Source organism: Lichenostomus cassidix, chromosome 4 (genome assembly GCF_008360975.1).
Source record: "Lichenostomus cassidix isolate B80296 chromosome 4, HeHo_3.0, whole genome shotgun sequence".
NCBI lineage: Eukaryota > Metazoa > Chordata > Aves > Passeriformes > Meliphagidae > Lichenostomus > Lichenostomus cassidix.
Window position 1 is genome coordinate 53,108,026 of NC_139484.1, and position 25,917 is coordinate 53,133,942.

At 36.3% G+C, this 25,917-nt stretch overlaps 1 protein-coding gene across 5 annotated transcripts in view; it reads right to left on the minus strand.

The window, feature by feature from the left end:
• Positions 1-1,702: 1,702 nt before the first annotated feature.
• RBPJ (recombination signal binding protein for immunoglobulin kappa J region) overlaps positions 1,703-25,917 on the minus strand; it is a 150,738-nt gene continuing 126,523 nt past the window's right edge. For all 5 annotated transcript variants that reach the window (XM_085059213.1, XM_085059211.1, XM_085059212.1 and 2 more), the window contains 8 exons: positions 17,996-18,161; positions 16,702-16,876; positions 15,052-15,189; positions 14,731-14,843; positions 12,446-12,586; positions 8,043-8,198; positions 7,194-7,297; positions 1,703-6,396 (listed from right to left, as the gene is read on the minus strand). In XM_085059213.1, the coding sequence (XP_084915339.1) occupies positions 6,081-6,396; positions 7,194-7,297; positions 8,043-8,198; positions 12,446-12,586; positions 14,731-14,843; positions 15,052-15,189; positions 16,702-16,876; positions 17,996-18,161 (1,309 nt within the window). In that variant the 3' untranslated portion in view covers positions 1,703-6,080. The remainder of the gene's footprint in view (positions 6,397-7,193; positions 7,298-8,042; positions 8,199-12,445; positions 12,587-14,730; positions 14,844-15,051; positions 15,190-16,701; positions 16,877-17,995; positions 18,162-25,917) is intronic.

Consider the following 25,917-nt stretch of genomic DNA (forward strand, 5'->3'; position numbering starts at 1 on the left):
AATATAATTAAAAGATAAATAAAAAGCAAAGGGTTTCTAAATTCAGACAAAGATTTACAGGCAACTTCACATGGTTCTAAATTGTGCCACCCTCAAATAAAGACCTGCGGATCATTAAGGCCAAGTCTGTAGAACCTTGCACTCTATATACCTACAAGCAGCTTAAAAAACATTTCTTCTTTCTCTCCACCCCATAGCCCAGCAGTAAAAATAGCACCAAGAGATGGCAGCACATAGTCTCAGAAGTTGGAGTTCACCTAACTTAACACCAACTCCTCTCCTAAATGATGCAGCAAAATTTACACTTTCTGAGAAAAACTGAAACATAATTAAGGATCTGGAAAAGAACACATGAAAAATAAGGGAACTGAGACTAGAATACAAAGGCAATAGCACAAAGAAAAGACAATATCCAACTTTTAACCATCCCTTTCCGTACTTGAAGGAGATGGAGAACCTGAAAGATGCCGAACTCAGAAGACTGCATCAGATTTTTCTCAGAGAGCAGTTAGCTTGCAAGTTTGCTTCTACAAAGAATCAAGACTTCCTCAACTTCTCTCTCTTTAGCATACACCATTGAAGTTGATATTCAATACAAAAGTATTTTAAAACAAGTAATATGGGCTCTAACTCCTCATGCTTTTGGCCTTATATTTCTGTATCCAGTAGTAGCTTGTGCTACTGGATATCAGAAATAAATATCCTTTACACAGACACTAACTGAGCACAGTTTTTTCTACCTTGCTTAGAAAAATACAACTCCAATCTAAACAGGGCTCTGTGAAAGGTCAGCTACTTGATGAAGTTCTGTAGTTCCAAATGTTCTGAAATTGTATCTATTACATGTAAAAACTAAATTAGTCCTTTCCCATGGTGTAGTTATTTCACACCATTTTAATCTTCTCTGGATCCTAATAGGATTTATCATTGAGACTACCTATTTAGCTAATTGCCAAGGCTTAGATGAAGAGATTTTTTTTCTATCTGTAGTTCTTCATCTAAGACCAGGACCATCCCATGCAGAGTTTTCCAATGACATTAAAGTTCAGCAAATGACCATTCTCTTTGCCAAAACCTCAGATCTAATTTCTATTCTGGTCCTGAAGAATCAATTTATCATTCCAGAAAATGACTGAAGGGTCTTAAATAATTTTGAGACATAATCTGCTCATACTGTTCCAAGAAACAAAAGTTCTGCAACTATTGAGTTTCTATTTTATGTGTCTTAATGGCAAACACCTTTGCAGATGTTTCAATAAAAAAAAAAAAATCTGTACTCTTACTTAAAGCCATAGATTTTTTTGTTTCCATTGTTGTTCTTACATCCCTACTTAACAACTACTTTTGGTCCCTTCCCAGTCTTACAGATAAACTTGTACTTCTTCTATCAGTTTAATACGAAACTAGTTAGTAGTGGTAGGCTTCTGCTATTCTGTATTCTTTCTCTGCCCACTTCCCATCTCAAAAATTTTTTTCAAGTGACTTTGTCACTTGTGCTTGCGAATTGAGAGCGCTTAATTTCTAGCTGCTCCTTACAACTCTACTATTCTGTCAAAACAAGAAATAAGCTAATTTACTAAATTTCTGCTCTAATTATCAATCAACTGAATGAAATGTCAGACAGTCTGCAACTAAGAACAGGATTAAAAGAAGTCAGGTACACTAGTTGCAATAATAAAGTTGCTAAAGTTAAACAATTAAACACAGTTCATTTTTTCTTATTTAATAAATTATATAAAAAAGTGAAACTTTTTTTTACACATTATTAAAAAACAGTTTCTTATCTAACTTCAGCAATAATACAAGCAATAATGAAACCGATTATATTTTTGGGTGGACATTCCATATCCCATTTAAGTGGAGTCCAGTGCGCACAGCCTCACAAGTACTGATGACTTTTCACTCCCAGGGTTGGTCTTCTTTTGTGTTGTTCTGGTTCCATAGATGACCTCACTGTTCATTTGGGGGGAAAAAAAAGCAAACAAAACAAACAAAAAGCAAACCCACATTCCTAGGTTAACAGTGAAAAAAATCAACAAAATGTGGCAAGTTGCAACACCTGTTCAAATCATAAGTACTTTTGTATCATCATACAGATGTTTGATTACGTTTGTCACAGGAACAGTAACATGGCATTTTATCTTTAGCGTTCTAGAAAAAAATGAAACCCGACAGTATATGCACATGCACGCACAGAGTACACTTGACAAGAACACTTTTATGTGGTTTACATTTCACTTTTATTTAATCCTCAAAACTGCCCATATTGCAGGGGTTTTCTTGATGAAATATGGAACTGAGCAATTAATTCTACAAAATTATGGTAAAAACTTGCTCGTTTTTCTACCTTTATTGCTAAGAAACTTTACAGGTGCACAGTTTGTAAAAATAACCCTTTTAAGACTGAATGTATACACATGCTACAGGATTTTTAAAAAATGACATTAGCATAGCACCTCCAGATGGGGCAAATGCAGTGCTGAACACAGACAGAATGTTTATGAAGTTAGAACTGCTCATTTATTTTACAGCTTCTAAGGGAAGAAATTGTTCAGTCCTAAAAGGGTTAAGTAGAAACCCTAATATACTTCTTTTTCTAACAAAGCTGCCACTCAATCCCACAGTACAGTGCTTGAAAACAAAGTCAAAAGTCTGGCACAGGAAAGTATACACATTTGTTCAATACTCATAAACACAGCTGCTTTTGAAAGAAAGTAAATAATATGGTTAATAATTGAAGAGCATCTTAGTTTCAAGATGGACATCTCTATGGAGTCATTTAATCCACAAGTGGGTAGCTTACTTCCAATACACAATTTGTTTCACTTGGCATTAATATTTTCTATAAGGGGAATTCATAAATTCATGTCTTGAATTAATGTCTTTTCAGGTAACCATTCTGATCTTATAAGTCTGTGCAACAAAAACAAGTACAGAATACCATTATTAACACAGTTGTGGGATGCCCTCAGGGCAAATAATTAGGAAAAACATCAGCAGCAGATTATTAAAGACTACGCTAGTGTTGAATTCTGAAACGCAGTTCCAAACAACAGAAAACAAGAAAAGGCATAGCTAAATTAGAGCACTCACTTTGCTTTTTCTTCCTATAGTTGGAACTATAACAACATTCTGAACACAGACTCAATTTCTATGTATACAGAATTAACAGCAGACTTAACAGCTAGACTTGAACAGTTATAAGTTTCATACTGAAACATTCTATAAGTAGTTTTATCAAAATCTTGAGATATTGTTAATATCATGAAAATTGATTAACAGCTCACAAGGCCAATATATGTAACAATATCACCCCACAGAAAAAAAGTTCAGGAAGATAATATATCTGAACAACTGGACGCATTAACAACAGTAAGGACCTGGAAGACCATTTCTGTACTACAGAATAACTACTGGCAACAAGAGAGCCACGAGCCAAATGAACAAATGTGGCTTAAAATGGTCTTGTAAGCAGAACAGGCTCTTTTTTCACCCACTTGGCTGTAGTGTGTAGAGCAGCGGATATTAGGCTAAATCTTTACAAGTCAAGGGATATTACATCTATTGGGCAAAATTACTGCACATAAAGAAACTGAATATAAAAAGTATTGCATTTATATGTAAAAAATTTAAAATAATGAGTATAAAAGCACGTGTCAAGTTCTGAAAAGCTATTTTAAATAGTCTTTGAAAGTTAAAAGGCTTGTTATGGTTTGCCTGCTGTGTGTAAATCATGGTTTCTTGAATACCCACTAAATCTGATATATGTATCTTGCTTATTTTAATTTTCAGTCTAATTAGTGATGAAAATCTGTGGCTCTTGAAGTAAGCTGTACTGTAAGATATTTATGTGCTTTTAACAAAAACACCATGAAACGATTCCTGCCACAACACAATAAACCAAAATTGTACAGCACATACAAAGGTAAACAGATTTGCAAGTAAATGCCAGTAAACAGTTTAAAACAGAGATAAGGCCACAATGAATCCTGCCCTTGGTCACTGAAATGGAGATGAGGTGAGGCAGCATTCACTAGTGTTAGGAACCAGCATTGCGACTACGTCACGGGAACGAGTTTCGTAATACAGAATCATGAGTATGAAGGCCTGTGGTAGAATACAAGCACATTTCAGGAGGATAGTGGCACTGATTTTACTATTTGTTAAATATGCTTTATGACCAATTTCTTCCTTTAAACACATTGTTTCCACACATACAACGGAGCACTAAAGCAAACAAGAAGAATGGAGCGTCAGAGTACACAAATATGGTGCAGAGACGATGCCTTAAAATGGTGGTGGGTGTTGAAACTGGAATAAGTGGTCAGAAATAAAAACCCTATGAAAATGGTCAACAGGTAAGCTTGTAAGCAATGCACTGTAGGAAACCACAGGTTCACATTTACACAGCAGTTGTGACTTTTGCTTCAAGGTATAGAAAAGGCAGAACACACCATGAAATTTGTATTTTGGCTTTTAAAGAGGAAGATCGCACTGTCAGAACTTGTCCTACAAGTCTATGCCTAGCTCTGTGACTACAAATGAACTACTGGGGTATACTTTCAAATACAAATGAAGCAGGCAGGTCTACAAGAAGGGACAAAACATGGTAAAGTCAAAATGAAAAACAAATGCAACAACCAACAAAGTCAAAGTGCAAATGAGCCTTGATTTTATGCTGGAGAGAAGACTTGAATGTTGCACAAGCTGTTGGCAGGGAAAGGGAAACCCACAGGAAACAAGGATGGGAGGAGATGACATCTTCATAGTGCTTTTATGATTTCCTATTTGCCCATTTCTAAGTAAGAAAATTTACTTCTAGTTATTACTGTATGATCACTTCACAATGAAAGCACGTTCTCAATACAAGTGTTACACAAAAGTCTGGCCTAATTTACTGAACAGTATGAAGAAAAACATGCTTGTTGTGATTCTCAAGTGATGAAGGGCATCACCTACCAATCCCATTTGTAGCACATACTTCTCATGGTACTTTAGTTACATGCCAACAAGACAGAAGACATGCTGCCAAATGAAGTTATTGGGAACATTCCACTTTTGAAATAAAACATTTAACTTACACTTAATACAAATTATGTACAAGATTAGAAAAACCTGAACAGATCCTGAAACATTTTCGATGTAATATGACTGAGCAAGGAAGAGGGGGAGTAACCCAGTGACAACCCTTCAAAAACACCAACATATGCCTGTGACATGAACAATCATTAACATGACTGCTTGAGATGCCACTTTTAGGAAAAAAACTCATGTAATGTTAGAACCTCATGAATTATCACTATAAATACATATTTAAAAAAGGAAAACAGAAATAACTATTAACAATGACTGAAAACAGAGCACTAAAGTTAACATACATTGCATGTATTGCAGGCAAGGCAGAGGCATTTTTTAAAGCTTTTGCACAGACTTCATATAATCTTAAAAAAAATATGCTGGCCTTTACAAGGTTCTACTTGCTGAAATAAAAACAATTTCAGTTCATAAAAAGTCACAAGACTTCAGTTTAAAAAAAGGAACAGTTCCAGCCACAGACCAAAAATATATATTTTTTTTTTAAACTGGAAGAGTATGGTAATTAGATTATACAAGCATGGTCAGGCTTGGAACCTGAATATACTTCAGAGCAAAAGCTCAGAGGAAAAAAAAATATAAACTATTTGGTAACAAAAGTGTACTATATGTTGTGATACAAAAAAGGTATGGTGAAAATGTACCTTTTATACTAAAGCTTATACAAGTTCCTTGGTCCATAAAAACTATGTTGTGTTCATGTTTTCTAGTTTGCTCAACATGTATCCCAGCCACATTTTTGTTTCTTGCCCACTAAAAAAAAACACAGCTGAAAAATAGATTTTCAATAAAGTTCTTATGTTTCGGATGTTGGTTTTTTCTTTTTTTATTGTGGCTTCCGTTTTTAAGATCAGCACTTGCAGGTAACAAGGTTCAAATCATATCACCTAAAATGGAAAAGTGTTTTCCCATGAAACCACAAAAATTGTTCAGTTCTCTTGAATGTAGCACGAAAAGTCAATTAAAGTCCAGACAAACAACAGTAGTTAGGAAACTACAGTTGCTGTAGATGATGTGACATTGGTGGGGTTTGTGCTGACGCTTGTGTAACTTCCCTCGCTGTTTGTGTTTGTGTCACTGGAAGCCATGAGGCTTGAGTTGGCTCTGAGGATTGCTCCAGCAGCACTGCAGTGTGGCCGTGGCCCTGGTTCCGGTGTGTATGTAAAGGTAAGGCTGGTGGAGTAAATTATGCCATCGTTACGGACCAAAGTTACTGGAACCTGGACTGGCTGTCGGACCCACCTCCAGCCCTCTCGAAATGCAGAAATGTCTGGAACAACACAAAGCATGCTCTCTGCACATCTGAAAAACAGGAGAGTCAAATGAGTACAACGTACTTAAGTTGAAAGAATGCAACAGAACAGAACAGTTCAGTTGGAAGGGACTGACAATATTTAACTAGTGCACACACTGACCACTTCAGGGCTAACCAAAAGTTACAATCAAAGACGCAATGCCCTTTATTTGCTTAAACACAGAGAAGCTTGGGGCACTGACCACCTTTCTAGGAAGCTTGTTCTAGTGTCTGACCACCTTCTCAGTACAGAAACGTTGCTTAATGTCCAATCTAAATCTTCCCTGGTGCAGCTTTGAACCATTCCCATGTGTCCTGGCACATGATAGCAGGAAGCAGAACTCAGCACCCCCCTCTCTTGCTTTCCCTCCTTAGGAAGCTGCAGAGAGCAATGAGGTCACCTCTCAGCCTGCTTTTCTCTAGACTAGATAAATCCAAAGTCCTCAGCTGCAACTCCTAGGGCCTTCCAGCCCTTCACCAGCTTTGCCACCCTTCTCTAGACACATTCCAGTACCTGAACATCCTTCCCAAACTGGGGGCTCCAGAACTGCATGCGGTGCTCGTGATGAGGCTGCACCAGTGCTGAGTGCATTGGCATAGTCACCTCTTTTGACCAGCTAGATGCAGTTTGCCCTCCCTGCTGCCAGGGCATATTGCTAACTCATACCAAGCCTCTGGCAACTAGCACTCCCAGGCCCCTTTCTACAGTGCAGAAAAGTGCACCCTTGAGTATGTACACAAGCATACACTCTTCAAAGCACCCAGCAGAACGCAAACACCATAAAAGTAATATAAAATATTGTACCTGTACATGGTTTCAGCTTCCACATCCCCAAACCAGACACGTAAATTTGGAGTGAAGTTCTGTCCTGTAAGTTCCAACATTGCTACATCCCCACCACCATTCAACTGGAAAGGGAGCAAACATAAAAAGAAAATCCCCCCCAAATATGTATTAATAGAAATAAATACTCTTCCCTCAGGAAAAAAAAACAAACAAAAAAACCGAACAAACAGAACACTCCCACCAACCAAAAAAACCTCACAAACAAAATCTTCACATGCAGGTAAGAACTGTAAACTATGCTGTTTCTATAAGTTGGACAAAACCGAAACACAAACAAACAACCTGCACAACTGAAGTATAAAAGAGTAACACACTGAAAAGATACTGCCAATTAATTCAATACTATGAAGGAATTTCCAAGTTTTGATAATGGTCACTTAGGATAGATGTCAACAGGACTTCGAAAACAGAGAACAAAATCTTTCAGAGAAGGTGTAATGGGAGCTTTAAGTTTTTCCTCTGCCAAATGCTGATTTTTTTTAGTAAAGCTCTCTTTGATCTATAATTGGCTAAGAGTCAAAAACAATTTCTAAACAATCAAACAGAAGTTCTAAGGATATCACTACCACAGTACTTTCAGAAATAAAATTCTTATTGTATGCAACAATATTAGTATTATTCCTATGATGGAGAGGCTTATTCTGAAATGTAAGTAAGAAAAATTATTACAATGAAGTAACTTTATCCTTTATAAAGCTACTAAGACTGTTTTCCTACAGTATTTCATGTGGGTACCATGAAGGTTAAATGAATATGACAAAAATAATCTCACATCAAACAGTTGATTAAAATGAACTACAAACTTACTTGAAGACTTTCTACCACAGGCACAGGTGTCACTGGAGCATGGACAGGTCCCATCCCCTCATAAAACGTATATTCTGCTTTGTCTGTGCTAATGATTGTCCAAGAAGCTCCGTCATTAATCATTTCTTTATTTGGTTCTTTCGGGCATGGAGTGGCCTTAGACAGAAAGAAAATATTAAAATCTGATCTGTAGACATGTTTGTCAAGTCACAGACCTAAAAACCAACTCAGCCATCAATAATGCCTGTTATTTCAAGAACATGTTTCCTTATGTTCTCCTCTAAAAAAAAATTACCTAGAGAAACCCTCACATACACTTTGGAAAAATTAGAAAACTAGCATTTGTGAGAACACCATAATTCTCACCTAAGACACTGTCACCTCTCCAACCTTATATTTGAGTTTTATTTTAGTTCAGCTTTCAAAGTTTTAATGTTATTCAATAGGCATTAACAAAAAAACTACACCAACTAAAAGCATCTGCTCTAAGATAGATCTTTTATTAATGCAAAGTGTCTAAAACAGCTACAGACTGAAGTGGAATACTTTTCATTAGATATGATTAACATCTGGTCAAGATTTTTTTGTCCTTTTTAGACTTCTTCACCCTCAACAAAATGATGGAAAGCCCAAGCCTAAATTTCAGTGTCTGTGCAAAGACATAGGAGATAAGCTGAAATTACAGTCTTGCAAATTAGAATAATGGAATCATAGAATGGCTTACATTGGAAGGGACCTTAAAGATTATCTAGTGTCTCCTTCTAAAAGTTACTAAATTAGTATACATATAGATAGATAGATACATAACAAATACACAGAATTTTTTTTTTATGGCAACAGAAGCCTCTCTGAACAATTTCACCACCTAGCAACCCATAAGAAAATTGCGTAGAGGTTAAACACTGGCACAGTAATGTGACTAAAAAATTCTAGTAACTAGATTCAGTTTTACTCCATTAAGCTTTAAGGATATCTAGGTATGTAACCGTAACCTTAACTCTTCAAAGTGGTAAATAAACTTCAATTAGCATGAATTGTTCAGATCAGATGTTAAAAATCAAAGCTGCATTTTCACATGGACTCTTCCTTCTGGTATGATCATGTAAAAAGCACTGAAAACAGCTTGCAAGGGAAGTGTGTGACATGGATAGTAACTACAGATCTCTCCAAACTCAAGACATGCAAATGATACTTCCATTAGAAACATACGGAGCTTCTGAATTACGAGCCCAGCTCCAAAAGAGGAGCCATTATATAGGAGCTGTTGTACGCTATTTTGAAGTGTGACACCTACCTTTCCTACAGGCTGATTGCACTTCTTGTTTGCATGGAATGATATACTTTGAATCACAACAAATAAAACCATGGATATGAAAAAATGAATGACCCTATAAGAGATTATTCACTAAATTTTTTCAGATTTCCTGAATGCACAAAGTGGAAGGCAAATGCCACGGAATTTGTTCTCAAAATCCTGTTACTTCAAGAATCATTTCAGTAACACATTACTCCTGTTACAGAAATCTTTGAAAGATTTCAATTACTGTTCGAGAGAAGCATTCCCCCTTGTCACTTCCAAATAGGGCTCCAGGGACACTTCTCATCCTTTCTTTCCTAACTAAATTTTCTCAACAGGTGGCACTGAAAGATTGAAATGCCTTAATATCATGCTTAGTACATCATGTACTGTCTGGTTTCAACTGCAGAGAAGTTACAACTTGGGATTCTAGGGTTGCCACTGAGTTTTCTGAAACCACCACCTCAATGTGCAGTGGCAGCAACAAGTGACGATACAGTGTTGGACACCATCAGAAAAAAGTGCTGAGAACAAGCTATCTGGTATTAGTTTGCCAATGTAAATCCTCTGTTCAACTAATTCTGTAATACTGTGTGCAGTTGTGGTCTCCCTGTCTAAAAAGTCATGGAGAACAAAAAAGTGAAGGGATAGAAAGGACAACTAAAATTACCAAGGAGTGCTGAATGTACGAAAAGAAATTGAGAAGACTGACTTTCCAATTAGGAGAGAAGAAATCAAGTAAATGCAGAGCTGTTGCTCACTAAATACTGCAAAACTGGAAGTGGGAATCACTCACAGAAATTGTTCCACCATTCGAAAAAAATACAGCAAAAGTTTACTACACAGAGAACAGGAAACCTCTTGAACTTTCTGCCATAGGTTACTGAAGAAAAGAAATATTGCCCTTTCGAAGGTAATCAAACCAATGTACACATCTACAAAATGACACTAAAACATGAGACTCAGGGATTCAGCCTTTAACAACACTTGGTACACAAACTGTGGACGCTGGCAGAATACAACCATACTGGACTGTGAAGTGCAACCTGATCCACCTGCTTCCCATAAGCACCAACTCCTATTGCTGCTGCTAGACTAGACACATACATGGACTGTGCTCTGATCCAGTCAGGCACTATTTATATCCTTCCTCCATGCTCCAGAACATGCACGTCTTGGAAGAGAGAGCTGGCTGGTACACAGCAGCTGAATTTCAAGGTTCATCCCCACCTGCAGAGAGAGCCTTGTCATCCTAAAGTTTCAGGATTTTGGGGGGTTGTTGTTGGTTTGGTGTTTTTTGGTTTAGTTTTGGGTTTGTTTTTTTTTTTAGCAGTGACCATAGTTTGTCTAGATTTTTATGACAGGAACAGTATTCAACAGCAAAAGCTGAAGAGCCAGCAGGAGAATAATACTACACATGCTGTTTCCCTGGTCTTTGTCTTCTGATCCTAAATAAAAAGCCCAGATAAAACGGGATTTTTCTGCTAACATTGGCAGAGTTTATTTTCCATAGTGATTTCACCTACGAAAGCATGGTAACAGCCTGATGTGCAAGTTAATAGATTTTAATCAACAAGTATAAGCAGAAGGTACCTACTCCATTAAAAGAATTCAGGATAGGGGGTTGTCATTTTATCTAATTCCTACCTACGTGGAAAGTTCAGAGCTCTTAACAGACTGGGCTCCATGAGTGCTACTAAAACTGAAGAGTGGTAGGACATCCTGACAGCCCCACAGGCAATTCCAGGATGCTGAACTAAGGCAGCTGTCAGAGAACCAGGAGTTGCTTCTTCATTCAGCATTTCCCACACAGTACTCTGAGAGAGACCAAACAGCAGGCTGATCCTGAGTTATTGTAATTCACATTTCATAGCTTTCTCTTCTCAGTGATGGTCCATTCTCCTTTACAAGAATATGTATTGACTGAAATGTATTTCTGCTGTGTGCTGTGTGCAGAACAATAGATCTAGTCCCTTCTGAACCATAGGTCATGACTATGTTTAGTGAAATAGGAACAAAGCTTCTCATAGACTCTTTCCATTGTCCCAGTTCAGGACAGAACTCAACTGAGTCTTTATGAAGCCTTCCTGTTCCTTCCCTTAAATTAAGGGAAATCTTAAATGTTAGCTTCTACTTTCCTACCTCTGCTTTTCTTACCCATGAAGGTACAGCTATTCTAAGGAAGTCTTCAGTCTTTCTCAAGGGTAGCAATCTTCCTGGAGCACAGCATTATCTCTCAACACCCTGTGTTATTTGAGCTGCCCCAAAATATTTAAAGAAAATTGCAATACCTATGTAGTCCTGAACTTGATCAAAGTCGTCACAGAGTCACAGAATATTCTGAGCTACAAGTGACCCACAAAGGTCATCAAGTCCAACTCAAGTAAGGACTGCACTCATTCAGGGATTGAACCCAGAACGCTGGTGTTATCAGCACCCTGCTCTGACCAACTGAGCCAACCCCAGGGTCCTTGTTGGTCTGGTAGGAATTACCATGTGAAAGGGCTACAAGCATGCTAACATACACGACACTAAAACATACACGATGTTTTTCTCCACCTGCTGGAGAAAAAAATTTTTCTGAGACAGTTACATTCTTTACAGACAACCCAAATTTCTGTGGCTTTTCAAGTTACTGTGGTCAACTGCCACAGCTGTCTATATTTACACTCTTGCCAAGAGCAAGTCATGGCAACTCTGCTGAGTTCATCACGAAACAAGACTAATATCAACTCTATAGTTTTCTATTTGCTGTAACCTAGAAATGGACACACAAATAAATGGTGTAACTCCACTGGCATATGCCAACATGTTAAGCCACAGTATCACGATCACATGCACAAGTTTCTAGTATGTTTCCATTTTCTCCATTGGAGAAACCAAAATTAATTTTCTAGACAGACATGGAAGAAGGTTATGAGGAAAGAAAAACAGACTTGGAAAGGCATAGATGGAAATTTATTGCTTTTCATCCTCTCTTTTCAAAACAAAGAATTGGACTTGCATTCAAAACCTACTGCAAAAATGGCATTCATACATATTTTGGGAATATCTGGGAAAACTTTGCAACCATGCTCCTCTTCTACTGAAATAGTTTTAAACTTACTTGAAATTGGATTATTCTCTCCTGGGAAAGGCACAAATACATTCTCTCAGTGTCTTTAAGGTAAAATGCACATTTATGGAGCTGTGATACTGGATCATCTGCATCCAATAATGCCGTTTGTTTATCTACTTTTCGAATTATCTGTGAATGAAAATTGCACATACCTATTTAGGACAATTTCTATACTTTATTACATATATACTGACAGTAAAGGAAGTGAAAGGTAATTTATTTTTAAAAATTTCCACGTCTCTCATTTTGATGTTAACATCTAATTCATAATTCTCAATGCTTTTGAAATAAGAACACAATATTGAAGTGACACTCAGTACTACTTCAATGTGCTGCACGCATATATATTTTATCTATTTTTGCTGAAGGAGTGGGGAAAAATTGAAGCTTCAGCAAAATCTACTTTTGTTCCATTTGCTAGTGTAAAAGAGCAGTTACTAATTATATTATCTTTAATTATTATTAATTACTATTTTCAGTAATTAATATGCTTCTACAGAAGCTTTCAGCACTGATAGGATCGACAACAGTCTGTGGCAGACTGGTTGCTGAAGGAGAATAGTTAAAATAAGGATTAACTTTAAAGGTATTGAGATGTCCTTAAGTAGGGTATGGAAACAACAATCATAGCATATCTTAACAGTAGCTGGCCATTAAATATTAAAGACAACTGCAAAGAACAATTGTTCCTTACATCTGGCAGTTCCGTGAAAAAAAATCTGCTGACTTAATTCCGATCTGTTTTACCAATTTATTTCTAAATATCAAAATCCCTTAGAGAGTGAAAATTTATAGCTTGTAATTTTAACTCAATTCCTAAAAAGAAGTTTAATACTTTATGCAACACTAGTAGATGCAGCAGTCAAAGTGCTTGAAGATTTCCAAGCTGACAATCAGAAAGCCAACTATGTCCCCTGCAATATCTAATGATAATAAAGGGCATTATTAGCAATATAAATTCAAAGGTTAACATTTCCTTCCAAGTTCTTTGCATTTGCTTATAAAACATCTGCAAGTTATGTTTTAATTGCATCACCTTCAATCAGTCCTGTAAGGCAGTAAGACAAATGTTCCCAATGGCAAACAAAACAGGAACCTTTAGTCTAATTTCTTTCAATCTATTTCTACTTATAAATAAGGTTTCTGGAATAATAAATGATGGCATCTCCTTTCAGCAATAAGAAAGTATGAACATGAAGCCCACAAAAAAGTGACATCCTCTTACTGAATTTCATGTGCATGAACCAGATCAGTTGTGTAACACGGTCTGGATTTTACTGTCAAACAATGTGATTCAAGGGAAAAAAAATCTAGTAAAGTTTTCATTTTGAACCATTTATACTGAACCATTTATACTGAACAGGCTATCATATTTTTTTTTAGTTAAGTTTGGTATTGGGAGAGAATTTCTCATTAAAGCCCTAGCAAAATAAGTCTGGGAATGAGAAAAAAAGCCTGACTGCAGAAAGGCTGGTTTTATATTGATGCATTCTAAAGATTGTTTCTAGCTAAAGTGGAATTAGCAAAGCCTTGTAAGAAACTCCTAATGGGCTGACAAATCAGAGTTTCATAGAAGGTCTCATATGAACCACTACTGATTATTAATCGCATAAAATTCCACTGAGGCTGGCATTAAGTGTATAAAACAGGAAAAAAAAATCTATAATTATACTTAACTTTATTTATAAAACCTAGTACTGTGTATCCAGAAGTAGGTTTTTTTTTTGGTTCACAAACGTTAACTGGTTAATCCAAAGGCATTTAAATCTCCAATTTAAAACAGATAGTATTAATAAATATGAAGAAATGGTTCTGTAAGCTGGTAATGGTATAAAATATCCTCAGGAGTATACACAAGTGCTTTTAGATTCACATCAGTTGAGCATTTTTAAAGCTGTGCTGAACTCAACACATGGAATAGTCCTGCTGGCTGCAAATATTTTACTCATCTATCCAATATCAATATTTAAAGTATTTTGGTACAGGGGGACTTACATTACTGCTTTTAGAATAGACAGATTAATCTATTTTAGCATGCTTGAATTCTGAAAAGTTCCCTATTCTTATTTTACAAATTGTTCTTTGTTTAGAGAAATAATCTGCAGTTACAAAAATAAGCTTTCATTAAACAGAATGCCATTTTCCATACAAAACAGGTATTACCCAAAGGCAACACACGAAGCCAAAACCTGTAAACAATGCAAACCCAAGTATGAATTACATTAAGTTGCCATCTATAAATTAACTACAGCATTGGAGAAATTAAACAGTACCAGTCTTGGGAGTGCCATGCCAGTAACTGAGCATACAAGTTTGACTGTCTGCCCATAATGAATGTAGCCATCTCTCACTGTGAATTCTTCTCCTTCTGATTCATCATCATCCACTGCATGAAAACAGAAATTTTCAGAATTACTTGTTTTAATCACCATTTTTCTTGATAGGAAAAACATTTAACATCACACATTACATCAAATACACACTCAGTAACAAGACTGCATATGGGCAATTAATATAGAGGAAAAAATGCAGGATGTCTTTTTGTGAGGATGGAGGGAAGAAGTGAAAAAATACATAGATTTGCTTTTACTTACAGAGGTGAATGTAAAACGCTCCCCACTGTTGTGAACTGGCATGGAAATTACCACCTTCTACGTGCAAATATCTGGTGCTAACTGTTTGGGATCGAAGTCTATTAAATAGTGCCACTTTTGTCCCTGATGCAATACATACTGCAAGGAACACATACAGACTTGAGATTACAAAATTACTTCATTGTTACATAGAAAAGTAACAAAAAGTCAAAAATAACATAAACTGAAGAGTACTTGAAATCAAGAAATAATTATCAAATATTGGTTAATTTAGAAAATATTTATATTTGAGACAGACCAAAAATAGCCATAAAATTACGAGTGCAATAACATACATAGTGGCTGTTCTCCAAAGGCATGCTAGCTCACAGAATTTTGCCTCAGCCAAATGGGCCAGTGCTTGCCAGCTGCAAACTCCTTCTGTTCATAGCTCTCCAACAGCTGATTATTTAAGTAGAAGCTTTAGCTTGCCCTTGTGAAGTACTTAAAACAACTTTCAGCAATCATTTGAAAAATATTTGAAGAAAAATTATTCTTACAAATCACAAGCAATTGAAAGGAAGACAGATGTAACTATGTCAATTATAACCATGCAACTTGAAATGTTCTCAGATCTGAACTTACTTATCATTTGAAAAACAGAAATGTAAAGTTTGCTCCCCTAAAAAAAAAAGAGCAACTAATATTTTGCCATGAACGGGCATGTTGTTCTACTTGGTTCATATTTACTATCGAAGAATGCTTGGTTGATATTCACTGTCCATCAAAACTATCTGTCTGAATACAAATTCAACAGTGCATACTCTGAGCCCACGGGCGTGAACTGCACAGCAACAGATTGCCTTTAGTCATGTGCCAAGCTAGCGGCCCCGAGATCCACATTCCATAGGTGAATGGGTTCCAGCCCAACACAGATGGAAGAGCCTTTTAAAGCACTAGTGAAGAAAGAGAGAAAAACAAACAAAAAAAAAGGGTATCTCTTGAGGTGCTCCAGTGGTATGCAGACAAAAAACGTTGGAGGAAAAGCAAAAACGTTCCCAATTATACATAAGCACCAGAGATATCGTTAGTTGAAAAACATGGTAAGCAAAAAAATCTGGGTGAAACGTCACCAGATTTCTTAACCAACTATTTTAAAGGAACCATGCAAAACAAAAATAAGAACAACATGAAAATGGCATGAGACAGTAAGAAGGTGGCTGCGATGTGACAAAGTGCAGTTTAGATAACATGATGCTACTCATTTATCACAATCTGAAAGCAATTTCTTTGATACTGATCAAAACATTCTAAGCACCAGATCATGGCAGTTAAAGAGATCCAAAAGCTTAGAAAGCTGAGGTAGAACATTATTTATACACTTGTCTACAAGGATTCATCTTCAGACTACATGGGGTTTTGGGTGGGCCTTTTGTATTTACTAAATAATTAATTGTGGCTGCATAAAACTCAACAGGATAACCTATATATATTGGAATATTTTAAAATACACTGATCTGTACCAAAATACAGCAAAAAAACCACCAAAACAAAACAAAGCTGAAAATTTCATTGTATTTCCTTTGTAGTCAAGACCTTAAAATACATAACAAAAAATTAGTAGGAAACAAAAATAATTGCTACATAAAGAAAAAACTGTGAAATACTTACAGTCTGCATTTTTCAGTGACTGTTTCTTTTTAGAAGGCTTGGAGATTACTTTGATCCGTTTACTGAGGAACACACCGATGTCATCACTATTGCCATAGAACATTTTTACTGATAACATGAAGTGCTTTCTCTTGTCTGAGTCTGATATGTATAATGTTTTGGCAGTGCAATAATTCTGTAGGTGAAAACATACTGTGGTTTCTTCTTTGAAGTCAACCCAGTTCAAGAAACTATGCACATTTAATTATGAATAAAACAGGAAAACTGATGCAATAGTTTCTAAAACAGATGAGAAACCGTTTTTTCCATCTCTTCCATAAGGATTTATGACCACTGTTTAGCTTTGTGAAGTTTTGCACCCAACCTCATTACTCTATGGTCATTCTAAAGACCCCTTACCAGGACTGGAAAACGTAATTGGAGACCATAACTCTGTCAAAGTCTCCTCTGATGGGTCAAGAGCACTATTAAAAATTACATTTGATTTGGGCTGTATAGGCACCACACTGGGCATGCACAAGGGGCCACCTGGGCAGAAAATGTGTTGAGCCAAAATTTTCTTGAAAGGATGGGAAATGATTGGGTTTTGAAACACAAGGAGTTACTTTTGGCTAAGTTTTTAGGCTAGGTGACAAGAGAATCTTAAGAAAAAAATCACACAAGGAACTTCAATTATTTTTTCCTATTCAGCATATATAAAGCATTTCTGGTAGACTGTACTGGAAATACTAGGTAGCCATAAAATACTGCTTAATAAAACAATCAGCTAAAATGAACACTTCTGCTGCTAATTCTATTCCAACTGTTTAAGTCACCACAAATATCTCTAAAAAAAACCTTATAAGCAATTTACACCACTGTAAAAATAATCTACTAAATTTTTAAGATGCAACTGCAATTCTATTTTTAGGCAAAGGGACTTAAAGACTAATTCTAGCAGCAGATACTTCCTTGGTAAGATTATCCATTCATGAAAGCCAAGGAGGGGAGACAGAGTTTGGGCCAGAAACCAGATTTTAATCAGCCACTGATGCCTACCAAATAACCTAACAGTTTACTGACTCTGTATCAACAACCTACAAATTAAAGGTTACTACCTTGCTATGACTCTATGAGCCAAATCCAACTTATTCAATTGTCCTAAATATTTTTGAGGGATTTTTTTTTAAATGATTACATAATACATATAGTGTAAGAAAAGCTATCAAAAATAAGCAAGGGCATTCCTTGAAATATGCACCATGTAGCTATAAAATCCTTCGCAGTTATCTGAGTGGTTTATTAGTTTGTCTACCTTTCCTTCCAAGTTCAGCTGCTGCATTTCTTGGTCACTGTTTCCTATCCCAATAAAGGCGCAAGGTTGTGACTCCTGCTCAGTGCAACCGTCCCGTTCCATTTGCTCTTTTTTTTTCTTCCATCCACTGCCCATGAGATACACACATGGAGGAGGACAAAAGAACCTGAAAATTAAGAACACATTATGGAATTACACAGAGTTTTCCAGATAAGCAAACAGGTGGGTATCTAATGCTTTCACATTCACACTTAATGCATTTGAGTTTATTAAAAAAAAAAAAAAAAGCAAGGAAAATCAGCAGAAGACGCACTGTCACTGAGTATCTTTCCAGTTCACTTAATGCCAGGTAACAGTCTGCATCTCTGCAAAATACTTTCTACCTTACAAAGAGATTCTGACAGAAAGGAAAAAAGGCTTCAAAAGTTACTACAGTCTTTTGCTTTTGCAGGTGCTTAACGTGATGTAGCATTTAATATACACAGAACAGTTCCACAAACTAATTTAATGGACAACTGCTAACTACAACTCTGAAACATTTAGAAATTTGTCATAAGCAAGGAGGGACTTGATTCTGCCCACACATAAATCTCTCTTCAGTTTTTAAATAGAATAGATGATTTTACATTTTCATCAGTATGTGTAAAAAATAAGGCCTACTTTTCAGCAGCACTGACTGTGATCAGTCTAGAGGCTACTTATAGCAGCATGTTCAAAATTAAATTCAGTATTATAATACAATGCATTGGTCTTGAAGTTTCTGCAAAATGTTAAAACCCAAATCCTGAAAAGGTTTGGTTTTAGTCAGCAAACAAGGTGCTGTGCTTTTTTCATCATCTCATTGTGATCAAAGATAAAGCAGAGTTAAGTACATCCAGGTGTGAGGTAGCTAAGGAGGCATGAAGGGAGAGGAGCATGAAAAAGTTTCTAATTATTTTATTTACTTCTATTTGGAGAGTAGTGTTAAATTTGGCACTTCTGAAACCCAAAAATTGCTTCTACCTTACATAGGTGAGGGGGTTTTGGCAGAGCTTTTTTTTTTTTTTTTTAATGTTAAATTTGGCTTGGGACAACTGAATTTGGGGCAGGGGGAGCAGACTCCATGCTGGGGCAGCCGCCAGTTGTGCTGTCCGCAGGCTGCCACAGTGCTGGGCAAGAGCAGTCAGGCCAGGGGGGATGAACTGAACTGTGGGCTCTGAGTCATGGAAAATGAACAGAGGAGAAAATTGTTCATTTTCTGAAGTGTCTGTAGGAGTCCTGGGCAAGAGAGGTCAGTGCCAGGTTACTGGTTGGACCTGATGATCTAAAAGGTCTTTTCCATCCTCACTGTTTCTGTGACAGCTATTTCTATTGCACACCATTAATGGAAGCTATACTGTGAAAATCCAGTATGAAAGATTTATCTACCTCACCTATTCAGCATTACTATTATTCAGCAAGATCACTTTTATTCAACAGGTATAAAATGTTTTTCTAAGTAACAGAATTCCTAATAGATGAAACCAAAGTGCTGTTAATAATACTATAATTAAAGGCATATATTAAGAGTACATATAAAGAAATGCAAGTATTTGTAGTATTTTTGGTTAATGGACATAGATAATGTATATTATTTGTCAGAGAAACAAATCATCAAAATTCAAATCAACAAATTTCAAGTCTTACTGCTATTTATGATGTCTCAGTGGTTACAAAAGTGAACAAAAATTACTACCTGAAAACCCCTCAAGCTTTCTTGACTATAAATCTGCAGTCAAAATTTTTCACTTACATTTGTTCTGTGTACAACACAGCAAAACATGTGTTACACCAATATGTATACATCTGAAATATCTATGAACCTCTTTCAAAAGTATTGAGGTCTGGTTTGAAAAAGGACCAGTCACAAAAGAGAATCTGTAGAAAGTATCCCATTATTTGACATCAAAATTTCTGGGTTTTTGAGGCAAATCAATTTGCTTTTTAAATTTAGTTCTAAACCAATAGAAACAAATACTGTATTTCCTCTGTTTTGATTATCCATTTCAGCAAAGACTAAATTATTTGCCCCTTCTTTAGCATTCACACTGTTCTAAAGCACAGAAATTTAGATAGAGAATTGTGAACTACAAGAAAGCCACTTGTAGGAGCAATCTATTCAAAATTTAACAATTATCATTTTTTCATGTGCTGATTGCATCAGTTTTAACTATTTTTATTTCATTTTTGGGGGTAATCATGGGTCATATGAAAGCTCTGCAATCTTTTTCTTACAGCTGAAAATGCAGGACACAGAGAACCAAGGCAACAGGTAGAAACCTGCCAATTTGCAAAGCAGATGTTTCCTGATGGAACTGTCAACTTGAGAAACTACACAATAAACCCAAACAAAAAATAAAATGTAACACTTTCACAGTAGCAGCGCAAGAGAATACTTCTACTAGCCCGGCATGAACAATAAAGATGAAATTTACAGTTATCTGACATTATAATGGCTTATTGTAACTTAACTGATCTAAAAATAGAGATTCTGAAATCTGAAAATCACCATGAATAGAGCAAGTAGTAATAAATGTTATCAAACAGCACACACTGCATCCCTTTTAGCTTGCAATTACATCTTTTGCTTCATATCTTCTGCCCTCTAATCTGTTACAGCTTCCCTCATGAAGATGCAGCATGATGCACTGTGGGTATTTTTAAGTACACTATGAGTTTCTGTTTCATGCCAATAAAATTCTCTTTACTACCACGCATTTCTGATCTGAAAACCAAGAATTAATTTCCTACTTTTCAACTGCATTTATTTCAAACAGCACAGATGACATGACCTAATTTCTCTCAAATGCTTCTCTACCCTAAAGAAAAAGTTATCTTAAAAGGACTTATGTTTGTGAGGGAGACAGTGCAATGACAATGGTCAGGATCATAAAATTTATATTAATGTACAACATGTCTACTTACTTTCTATATGATAAATTTATTTTTTATGCCCCCTATTACCACACACCTAGACGTAAATACCATAACTGTTGTTAAAAAATTACTCTGAGTCTCATCTACTGTTAGCTGCAACTATCAGCATGTTTTAGGAAAACAGAAAACCAAACCAAAGAAATGATAGCTTTAGCGTTAATTGAGAAAATTTCTACTGCAGACAATCACGATAATGTTTAAAAAATTATAGATGCACACACACTCACACACATGTGGGTGGAAAGGAAGCAAGATAAGCAGGAGTCACATTTTTATTAGACTGGCGAGGGCAATGATGGTGCCCAAGTACTATAGGGAGCAAAGCAGAGACCTACAGAGGGAATTGTGGCAGTGATCCTCTTCAAACAATACTTTTCAAGTGGGGGTTATGAACTGACTCTAATGATAGAAAATGCAATTTTATGGGGAAGAAATGTTCAAGTAAGAGATGCATTTAGTCATGAGTTGATCTTTTGTAAACAAACTGAGATTGCCAGAAAATACACAGTACACATCTAGTCAGCTTCTGAACCCTCAAACTGAAATGACAATTCAAGATCCTTTCAGTGTTAATGGATATATCCCACTAATTTCCTTTTTGTCAGCTATAAGCTATTCCTGATGAAGTTATACATGGATTGAAAATTAGTGTCAACCTTTATCAACAGAGCAATGCTTTGCTAAAAAAAAACCCAACTAAACAAAGCCTAAACAAAAATTTAAAAAATCCCTTCTATTCCAAGGAATATTACACCATAAAGCATGTGACATTTACCTTTATTCCTAATGTACTCTTTTGTATTTATCTTACTGGTTAGTAACACAAAAAATCCCTAGTTTTTTTCATATCCTTTCTCATTTCAGCTTTATTCTAAACCAAGTCCTTTGAATAACTACAGCCACTAGGTGGCAATGAATACCTGCAAGAAACAAGGTGTAACCCACTGATGAAGAGAAAACAAGCCACAACAATTAAATCACTCTTTTTGAAGCCGATAAAATTTTAAGTTTGGTTAAAACTACAAACATGAAGAAAGATTCTGGACACTTACAGTTTGAATGAGTTTTCTTATGTATCTGCCTCTTTCTCAGACTTCAGATATAGACAGCTACAATCTTGGGGCTTTTTAACTTCATATTTACAGTTCCAGGAATTCATGTATAGAAGAGATTAGCTATGAATACTCTATCCAATGTAGAAAAAGTGAACCAGGTTTGAGCTTTGGAAACACTGTATTAAATCATCAAAGGAGAGCACAATATTCCTTCAGTCAATTCAGGCCAATCAATACAGAGAAAATGTGGTACTTCCAGTAGAGAAGCTACCCTAACTGAACTTGCCAGGAAGCAAGGGCTTAAAGGGAAGTAAGCTTGTGTCATTGCTACCTAGCTCTGATGCACTCAGTGTTTTCCTCAAACCACAGGCTTCCATCACAGAGGTTTGCTAGTTCAAATCATCCAAGTCATCCCTGTGTTCATCTTATAGATGTGTTTGCCTTCAGGAGAATTCAGATGTTTCTACCAGCTAGTTATTTTATATCCAGAGTGACTTTAGAAGGGAAGTTTCTCCTTTGTACCTGTTCATCAATTACAAGTTGGTCAAGCAGGTGTGTTTGTCAATTACCCACATTGTTCTGAGAATGAAACTGCTCAACAATCTTCCTTCATAGGAGATGAAAGACTAACAACATCCACTAAACAGATCGTGACAACGGACAAATGAAAAATCATTAGGTACTACAGTGCTAAGGATAAAGTGGTGGAGCCACAGGGTAAGCCCTGGAAAAAGCTGTGCTCTTAGTAACAAATTTTATCCAGAGGATAGGCACATTCATTTCAGCAAAAGCAAGTATTTGATCAGAAATTACACGAGTTCCTTCACTAACAGCTGTAAAATGAGACGCAGCTAAAGTGTTCTCATGCTAATCAGCAGTGATCATATTCAAACGCTGAACAGCAGGATACAAGTATCAATCTGGCTCCTAGTCTTTAGATCCAAAACACTTCAGCCCTTTGAACCGCTGAATGTTCACACTCTTCAGACTCTCAAGAGAGAAGTCTCAGCGAATGGTAAATATGGAAAAAAATACAAGAAGCACAAGCCAAACCAGGACTAAACATCGTCTGAGTCTCTATCACCCGAATGCCTTTGAAAGGTGACAGTCATCCAACAGGAAACACCAGGCACCAAGTCTTAAATTCAACTAAAGCCCAACCCTGAGCTTCTTACATCCTGGCTTCTTTGTTAAACTAAAAGCCATTCATCTTGTGAAGTGCAAGGCTAATATGAAGGGTCAGCTCAAAAAAGTCAACTCTTTTAATTCCTGTTTTTCAGACCTATCAAAAACTCTCAAACTAACCTAGAAAGTCTGCATCCATGCACTTGGAATAGTGTTACTGTGATGCCTATTTAAACCAGACTACACTACATCAGATGTGCACCATCTACAGTGAGTTTTCAACAAAGTATTTCACCATCTACCAACCCTCATGAAAACACTGAAAGATAGTTATTGTGCTAACCTTTTAATTATGATGTGCAAAGTTTTTTAATGGCAAATATTTTCTATGACCTTGCAACAAGTAAGACTTAAATAAAGACTGGAAGAAGAGGTGGAAAGTTGTCTAAGTTTTTTTTTTTAAGTCCACTATTTACTTGAAAGTGATGTCAAATTGAGGAATAATTCCTTTTCTAACTTGAATTCCTAGTTACAAAAGTAATGCAAAGTAAATTATTCTTTAAGGTCCAAAAATGAACCAGATTATATTTATGCCATAATGAAGTCTCATGGAAAACAGGAAACGTCTCCATAAAAATAGGTATGAAATACATTTCTTTCTTTAAAGAACACACTTCAGAAACTGTAGTGAATGTAAAAATGGTGAAAACTTGACTGTACAGTTGCATAAAGTAGCATTAAAACTCTATTAATTTTGCTTAGTCCAGGAATAAGAAGAAACAAAGGCCACATTCTGCAATAAATATAGCAGAAAAGATTTAAAAATGCAAAAAAAAGAAAAGGAATATACTGATTAATCATTCAGTTTCACTAAGTATCTTAGGTCACATATGGATCCAAGGATTTATAACTGGCACTTTATGCTGTTAACAACAGGACATCATTACTGATGTTGACGGTCTGGGAACTAGCAGAACAGTATCAGAGGCAGTCTACATGGTAAGTCAAAGCTTAGGAAAAACTAAAAAACTGAAAGAAATGAAACCTTCATAAATATAGGACAAGAAGGAACAGGCAGAAACTGATGCACAGAAGTTCCACTTGAACATGAGGAAGAACTTTCTTGCTGTGTGGGTGACTGTACATTGAACAGGCTGCCAGGGAGGCTGTAGAGTCTCCCTCACTGGAGACATTCAAGAACTGTCTGGATACAATCCTGTGCCATGTGCTCTAGGTTGGACCAGATGTCTGGCTGTGGTCCCTTCCAACCTGACTGATCTGGTGACTGCTTCCACACTTCATTTCATACCTATATCACGACAGCAACCATTTCAGCATTGTACTATTTGATAACTAACAACCCATTATTTTCATTCCTGATCTTCTTTTGCAAACCTCTGAAGTGCTCTAATGGAAATGCTTCCATTCTTGAAGAGGTGAATCTGAGATAACCTGCATGAACAAATGCAGCTGTGCTGAGATACTGAACTGGACCTCAGAAAGTGTGGTAAAAGAGTGCCCAATTCCAGTTAGCAATTGTTTCAAGCAGTGAGAAACCAACGACCAGGTTACCAAATGTTGAACCTGCGTAGGTCAGGTAGGTACCACGGCAAGCACCAGGTGAAGTATACACATATATGCAAGTCTACAGGAATTTATGGTAATAGTATGAAATGCACACAGGAGCTTTCAGAAACCATTACCAAATAACAATATGAAGCTTTGCCTTGGATTCTTGAGAACATTTCTCTAAATTTTCCAGACAGTAACAGAACTCTTAATAATCAAAATTGCATACTTTATCTTTTTATTTTCTCCTTTCTTTTGATGCAATTTGTCCTCCAGAATAATGAAACACAGGACAGCTTTGCAAAACATTCCTCAAGAACTGCTCTGGCTCAGCAGAGCAAAGTTACAGATACACAGTTTAAAAAGTCACTTTCTCATCTGCAGACACACCCCTCATTTTTGGGGAATAATACGCTTAACTCATCTGCAGTGATGAGTTAACTATGCAACTCTTGAATGACAATACAATCTCAGAAGATAACAATCAGAGGTTTCTATACTGTCGTGATAAATCTTTTTTGCTGTTGAGTTTGTCACAAAGGGTTACAGTTATCATTTACTACTAGTATGGCCTGGCATTGCATTTAAACATGGCAGAAAGCAAGAGGGCTGTAAATACACTTGTCTGCTTTTGTGCCTTTCCTCCTTCACTGACTTCCCACTCCATCCACATCAAGAATTTCAGAAAGATCTGAAAAGCACTTTGAGTAAACAATTCCATGGAGCTGCAGACCTGGACACTGCCCAAAACAAAGGACCTGAGAAAGACAAGTACTCAGGCACAGAATACTGAAAAACAGTGTAAAATATAGTCTGAATCTCTGATTCATAGGCATCAGAAAGTGTGATTGAGACAGTTAGCAACGAACTGAGAAATCTGCAGGTTTAATTGTAACATTTGTGTTACACATAAATACCTTCAATCTCTAATCTCAGAGCTATAAAAACATAATAATGCAACAGGACTTGCATAACAGTAGCAAAAGAAACTTTAAAACTTCAAAACCATTAATATGCTGAATATATGGTCTTCTTGTGGTGAACAAGTATTAATAATACAAAGTATCTGAAAATTAATCCAATACTGCACAATTCTAGTGAAATGTCACATAGAAAATGATAATTTACTATTAAAGAAGGCTGTATTGCATCATCAGAGGTCTAAAAACCCGCATATGAAGGAGCATCCTATTTGCTTCTACTAGTCATGCAATAATA